The following is a 7500-nucleotide window of genomic DNA, read 5'->3' as shown; positions in this document are numbered from 1 at the left end:
GGAACTAAATCACTTCCTGTGGGTATTTCACAATAAAAGCCTTCCAGGGAATGGTGGGACTGCGGTGCTTTCAGCTGCTGGCAGGCTTTTATTGTGAAAAACCTGTGCTGCACAACACCCTGATGTCAGCCAGCGTTGGAATGTAACTGAGTACATTTACTCAAGTACTTTATTTTGAGACATTGTACTTGACTACATGAATATATAATGAACATATTTACTTCTGATCCTGAAGAACCAGAACCTCTCCACTGAGGACAGGAAGTCCCGGTATCACTCAGGACCCACCGGGACGGCACCGCCCTGACGCAGACAAAGGGAGGTCCGCCACCAGCAGCAGTACTTAGTTACTGATTACATATCCAGCACTGAGCCTGGATCCTTGCTGCTCTGGTCGGTACCACCTGAAAAACTCACAGAATTCCACCAAGGTGAGAGAACACAGTGGACCCAGACCACAGCCGGGCCTCACTGGACCTACAGTGAAGGTTTCTCTGGGCTCACCTCTGTCCCCAACAGTGTCCCACCTCTACAAGATCACCTGCACAGGAACCGCTCCCAGACAGCGGTTCAGGTATGTGGACGACACCCGGGTCAGAACCAGATGAAGGGAAGAGGAGGCCTGTAGAACCCGGTGGGACTCGTACTGCAGGACTTTAACTCGAGTACTGTTCATACAGGGATTACACTTTTATCAAGCTAATATTTAATCAGCATGTTTCCTTTTACTGGAGTCACTGCTGATGTTCAGTTCTGCAGAAACAAGAAGAAATTTAAGCTCGATGAAAAATAAACTGTAAATAATAATTATTAAATAAATAAACCCAGAATAAATCTCAGAACTGTTTTTATCTCATAATGTTCATGATTTCATGATTACTGTGATTTTAATCAGAACAAAGTTCTCATCAGTTTTGGCCGATCTGAGCTTCCGTAGATCCGGACGTGATGGGACATTTTACTGCCGTTACTGGAGTAACGTTTTCCTGCAGGACCTGAAATGTAACTGAGTATTTTTACAGGATTAGTTACAGTTACACTTCCTCCAGCAGGCTTCGGGGTGGAGTCACACCATCAACTGCCCCCAGGTATTACAAGTCTTCGCAGGTTCCCCCTCACATCCTCTTCATCATCATCTTCATCGTCATCATCATGTCACCTTAAAAACTCCTCCGGCGGTGACGTCACGTGAGCTGCAGCAACACGGCGCGAGCAGAGGGAGAGAGAGAGAGAGAGAGAGAGAGAGCAGCAGCGCGCGGACACTGCACAGGTGAACGCACGAGCCTGAACGTCCGCAGGAGAGAAAAAAACAGCGAAGAAGAAGAAGAAGAAGAAGGAACCCGGCGCGAGGAGGACTGTAGAGAAAACACCGCGGTGTGTCTGTTTGTGCCCGCGGGTCTTCTCCTCCCGGCGCCTCCCTTCTTCTTCCTCCCTCCTCCTCTCTTCTCCTCCTCCTCTCTTCTCCTCCTCCTCCTCACCCTCTCTGCGCCGGTATCGATCCGTCAGCGGCCGATCACCGATCACTTTCTCTCCGGCTCGACGCTTGTTGACTTCAGCTGATCCAGGAAGGAAGGAAGCAAGGAAGCAAGTGGATTTGTGACGGGGGCGAGAGGAGCACCTAACCTCACCGAACCGGACCGGACAGAACCGAACCGCACCGGGAGATGGAAGGCAAAGAGAAGGCACCGGCAGGTAGGAATCAGAGGGTGGAGGAGGGTGGAAGTTTACTGGCAGCAGAGGGTGGAGGGAGGAAGTTTGATCCTGCGGAGGGTGGAGACGGGATGGATGGAGGGATGAGGAGGGATGGAGGGATGCGGGGCGGAGGGAGTGATGCATGTTGGGTACAAGTGTACTGCGGTATCCTGATGCTCACATCCTGAATGCAGCTGCACTGGAGCTGCTTTTAGGTGTGGTTATTATGGGATGGGGTGCAGAGAGAGTGTGTGTGTGTGTGTGTGTGTGTGGCTGAGACGCTGAGAAAAGCCTGATGCAGCAAAAACACAGCGAGAGACAGACAGGTGGACTGAGCAAGAGACGGGTGGTGGTGGAGAGACAGACGGGTGAGACTGAGTGAGGACGTGTGGGGACAGACAGGAGGGTAGAGACAGGGCTGTGAGACAGGTGAGGTGCAGAGAGACAGACAGGTGATAGAGTAGAGAGACAGACAGGTGATAGAGTAGAGAGACAGATGTGGTGGCAGAGAGACATGTAACACAGGTGTAAGACAGGGAGGGTGAGGGACAGATGACAGAGAGGAAGACAGGAAGAGGGAGACAGTTCACAAGGCTGTGAGACAGATGAGGTGCAAAGAGACAGACAGGAAAGTTAATGGTCAAAGAACTGAGAGACAGACAGGTTGTAGAGAGACAGACAGGTTGTAGAGACAGACAGGAGGTTGTAGAGAGACAGACAGGTTGTAGAGAGACAGACAGGTTGTAGAGACAGGAGGTTGTAGAGAGACAGACAGGTTGTAGAGAGACAGACAGGTTGTAGAGACAGCAGGTTGTAGAGAGACAGACAGGTTGTAGAGAGACAGACAGGTTGTAGAGACAGGAGGTTGTAGAGAGACAGACAGGAGGTTGTAGAGAGACAGACAGGTTGTAGAGAGACATACAGGAGGTTGTAGAGAGACAGACAGGTTGTAGAGAGACAGACAGGTTGTAGAGGCATACAGGAGGTTGTAGAGAGACAGACAGGTTGTAGAGACAGACAGGTTGTAGAGAGACAGACAGGTTGTAGAGACATACAGGAGGTTGTAGAGAGACAGACAGGTTGTAGAGACATACAGGAGGTTGTAGAGAGACAGACAGGTTGTAGAGACATACAGGAGGTTGTAGAGAGACAGACAGGTTGTAGAGAGACAGACAGGAGGTTGTAGAGAGACAGACAGGTTGTAGAGAGACATACAGGAGGTTGTAGAGAGACAGACAGGTTGTAGAGAGACAGACAGGTTGTAGAGACATACAGGAGGTCGTAGAGAGACAGACAGGTTGTAGAGACATACAGGAGGTTGTAGAGAGACAGACAGGTTGTAGAGACATACAGGAGGTCGTAGAGAGACAGACAGGTTGTAGAGACACACAGGAGGTTGTAGAGAGACAGACAGGTTGTAGAGAGACAGACAGGAGGTTGTAGAGAGACAGACAGGTTGTAGAGAGACATACAGGAGGTTGTAGAGAGACAGACAGGTTGTAGAGAGACATACAGGAGGTCGTAGAGAGACATACAGGAGGTCGTAGAGAGACAGACAGGTTGTAGAGAGACAGACAGGTTGTAGAGAGACATACAGGAGGTTGTAGAGAGACAGACAGGAGGTTGTAGAGAGACAGACAGTTTGTAGAGAGACAGACAGGTTGTAGAGAAACAGAAATGAAGCAGGACAGCAGAGAGACAGGTACGATGGCAGAGAGACAGCTGTGATATAGTGTCTTTCTGTGTATGTGGGCGTGTCCTAAAAAGAAGTCCATACAGAGTGATGCATTCTGGGAGCTGCAGTTCTCCCGGTCCTGTGGGTGACTCCTCTTACAGGAGGACCTCTGGTGTGTCTGCAGCAGACAGCTGCTGGTGACTCGTGTCCTTGAGCAAAGCGTTGACACACATCAGTCACCTTCTGCTCACCTGCGGCTCAATCATTGATCCTGATGATGATAGATGCTCGTCACCAACACAACAACGATACAATCAATACCAAATCACCTGATCAGTAAAACAAGAAGACATCAAACAGCTGATCATAAAGATCATAAGAATAAATATGAGCTCAGACTGTGTTCACCTTTAACAGACGACCGTGAACGCCTCATCTGTGGGTCGAGACACAACACACACATCAACACACATCAACACACATCAACACAACACAGAACCAGCTGCTGTATCAGAACGGGTCCTCAGTCTGAGACTGCCGGTCCTGATGCGTCCTGACACTGTGTCACCTGAACGCACCTGTCAGTGTGTCATTGATCTGATCAGCTGGATCAGATTGGATTGATGGTGTGTAGAAGTGACTGCAGCACACAAACGTCTCATTTCACAGGGATTCACTAAAACTGTAGCTGAGGACAGACAGGCAGGCGGGTAGACAGGTAGGTAGAGAGGTAGGTAGACAGGTAGAGACTGACACACTGTGGGCAGAGCAGAGATTAGAGATGTGTCCCAGAGACTCAGATCCACTAAAAGCTTCTGGACGAGTCTCAAACCTCCACCAAAGCTTCTTTGACCCGTCACATTTGATTGGATGTGATCAGATAGAGGCGACTCTAATGGAGTCTACTGTTACTGATTACCTTCAGTCTGTGGCCTCCTGCCTGCCTTTCTGCCTGTCTGTCTGCCTGTCTGCCTGTCTGCCTGCCTGCCTGCCTGCCTGCCTGCCTGTCTGCCTGCCTGTCTGCCTGCCTGTCTGTGGTGCTGTGAGCAGCAGACGGTCGGCGCTGCAGTGAGTCAGCTCTCTGCTGCTCTCCACAGAAGCGCTGTGTAACGGCTTCAGCCCACCTCACTGTGATGTAATTAAAGGAGCAGTTCAACATCTCACACGTTCATGTGGACACTTTTTCTCACGTCATGTAAATATGAAGCTAGCAGCTGGTTAGCTTAGCATAGTGCTGTAGTGTGATGTTAGAGTCAGCACCATAACACAACATATATGCAGTATGGTTGACTTTTCAAGTTGTATTTCTTATATTCTTCTGGTGTGTTGTTCACAGATGTTGTAAACATGACGTGTTCCTATAATAGACATTTCTTTGTGAAGCAACAGGAAACTGAAACAGGAAGAAAAAGATATCTTAATGTAGAGTCTGGAAAAAGGGAGGAAAAGCTAGCGTAGCTTAGCATTAAGGGTGGAAACAGCTAGCTTAGCATTAAGGGTGGAAACAGCTAACCCAGTTTAGCATAAGTTCTGGAAACAGGTTACAACATCCAGCCAGCAGCACGTCTAAAGATCCCTGATTAGAGCTGCTCATCAGCTGGTGTGTGATTGACAGGAGGCGGGGCCTATGTTACCATGAGAACAATGATGTGTGTGTGTGTGTGTGTGTGTGTATTTACAGTTAAACGAGGGCAGCTTCAGTTTCAGTGTGTGTGTGTTTACAGCAGACAGATCAGTGTGTATTGATTCTGGGATCAGATCCACACGATTCAGGACTGAAGTGACCCAACAGAGAAACCTGAGACACTCAATGGACACACACACACACACACACACACACACACACACACACACAGGTGTCCCAGAGGAGGTGTGTATATCTTGTCAGTGTGTGTTGGTGTTTCTGCTGAGCGTAGCACGGCGCTGCGTTTGCCTGACGGGCTAAAAAAAAACCATTATGAGCTCTTGAGTTTGGTGCAGCTGATTTTTGTTGTGAGAAAGTCTTTCACTGAGCCTTGGTCTGGGGTCGGGGTCAGATACCAGGTGGGTTCAGTTGGGTCGGGTCTGAAAGGATCCAGTTCATGTGTCAGTATACAGAGTATTACGAGATTATTTGGGCCGATCTCGGGATCGTGATACAGAACCTCCTGGATTTTATTGTCACTGATGATAAGTGATTTGTTGGACGTGTATCAAATAGGGCTGTATTGATACACCAAACTCATAATTCGGTTTGTATCATGATTTTTGACTCACGGTTCGATACAAACCTTGATTTTTTTTTTATTAATAAACATTGTATTTATGTAACAGTAACTTCTGTATATGATACTCCTCTGATAGTATCAGAGACGCAGTATTGGCAAACTGAACCAGAGTGAATTGGTGAGCCGGCTGCCTGTGTGGAGGGCGTGTCCATCGTACAGTGATAACTACACAGGTCCTTCACTCAACTTAATACAGAGAAATGTCCCACAAAGCAACGTTACACAACCAAACTAAGGTAATGTAGTAACTGTAACTGTCTTTGGCAATGAGGAAAAAATTCCGCAGCTGTACGTGGAGACGCCTGTCCTACCGACTCCTCGTCACATTTCTGCCTGAAAAACAGCGTCTGTCACCTGCAAAAACTTTAACTCACCGAGTGTTTGTGATGAAAGTAAATCACCGTGACGGTCAGCCCTCCAGATCAAGACTTCAGTGAACTTTCCCCTGGAAAACAGCCTCTGACCTCGCGAGTGACAGAGTCAGACAGCGTCCAGTTTACTGATGGCAATTATGTAATTTAGAGTGAAAAACGTAACTTGGTCATTTTCCAGGATGTTTGGTGGGTCAGGATTTCAATCACGGCACATTATAACAGCATCCATATGATTATAAACTGTCAGCAGGTTTAGATTGACGGGGGGACTCCTGGGAAACACCTGGGAAACATCATCATCATGACGCATACCTCACGTCTCTTTAGGAGCCGCAGTGTCGGCTTGATGTGCGAATTACACAGCGGTTCATCTTTACTACGATTCTGCCTTCTCACACTGTGAGACAGGTTCGTGGATCTGAGTGTTGCAATTTCAGTTTCAATACGTGTATCGTTACAGTCCTAGTATTTAACTGTCCCTGATGTCTGGAGGCTGTGATCTGTAGGACGGAACGTCTCTGAACCTCCACAGTGCTCCAGGTATGATGAGATAAGATGTGCTCCTGGTGCTCCTTGTGCCTTCTGGTGTTTCTGGTGCTCCTGGTGTTCCTGTTGCTTCTGGTGCTTTGGGGCTCCTGGTGCTCCTGGTGCTCATGGTGCTCCTGGTGCCTTCTGGTGTTCCTGGTGCTCCTGGTGTTTCTGGTGCTCCTGGTGTTCCTGTTGCTTCTGGTGCTTTGGGGCTCCTGGTGTTTCTGGTGCTCCTGGTGCTCCTGGTGTTCCTGTTGCTTCTGGTGCTTCGGGGCTCCTGGTGTTCCTGGCGCTACTTGTGCTCCTGGTGCTCCTGGTACTCCTGGAGTGTCCGATGTTTCTGGTGCTCCTTGTGTTTTGGGTTCTGGAAACAGGTTACAACATCCAGCCAGCAGCACCTCTAAAGATCCCTGATTAGAGCTGCTCATCAGCTGGTGTGTGATTGACAGGAGGCGTGGCCTATGTTACCATGAGAACAATGATATGTGTGTGTGTGTGTGTGTGTGTGTGTGTATTTACAGTTAAACGAGGGCAGCTTCAGTTTCAGTGTGTGTGTGTTTACAGCAGACAGATCAGTGTGTATTGATTCTGGGATCAGATTCACACACACACACACACACACACACACTCCTGGGGCTCCTGGTGTGTCCCGTGTTTCTGGTAATCCTGTTTTTTTCCCGGGAATCCTGGTGTTTGTGGTCTTCCTGGTGCTCTTAGTGTTCATGGTGCTCTTGGTGTTCATGGTGTTCATGGTGTTCATGGTGCTCCTGGTGCTCCTGGTGTTCATGGTGCTCCTGGTGCTCCTGGTGCTCCTGGTGTTCATGGTGTTCATGGTGTTCCTGGTGTTCATGGTGTTCCTGGTGTTCATGGTGTTCGTGGTGCTCCAAGTGTTCATGGTGTTCATGGTGTTCCTGGTGTTCATGGTGCTCCTGGTGCTCCTGGTGTTCATGGTGTTCCTGGTGCT

The 7500-nt window shown here is 48.8% G+C and overlaps 1 protein-coding gene and 1 long non-coding RNA gene across 2 annotated transcripts in view; one reads left to right on the top strand and one right to left on the bottom strand.

The window, feature by feature from the left end:
* LOC115570081 (uncharacterized) overlaps positions 1–1889 on the bottom strand; it is a 3331-nt gene extending 1442 nt beyond the window's left edge. Inside the window, exon 1 of the long non-coding RNA XR_003981695.1 lies at positions 1–1889. This exon is cut by the window's left edge and continues 378 nt beyond it. This is a non-coding gene — a long non-coding RNA (uncharacterized LOC115570081).
* A 4772-nt stretch (positions 1890–6661) lies between these two features.
* Positions 6662–7500, top strand: part of LOC115571144 (collagen alpha-1(VIII) chain-like) — a 2237-nt gene continuing 1398 nt past the window's right edge. Inside the window, exons 1-2 of the mRNA XM_030400258.1 lie at positions 6662–6852; positions 7254–7500. The exon at positions 7254–7500 is cut by the window's right edge and continues 157 nt beyond it. Coding sequence (XP_030256118.1) covers positions 6662–6852; positions 7254–7500 — 438 coding nt within the window. The remainder of the gene's footprint in view (positions 6853–7253) is intronic.

Source organism: Sparus aurata, chromosome 2, assembly GCF_900880675.1.
Source record: "Sparus aurata chromosome 2, fSpaAur1.1, whole genome shotgun sequence".
Lineage (NCBI taxonomy): Eukaryota > Metazoa > Chordata > Actinopteri > Spariformes > Sparidae > Sparus > Sparus aurata.
Note: the sequence above shows the minus strand (reverse complement) of the source record. Positions and strands in the feature narration are given on the sequence as shown.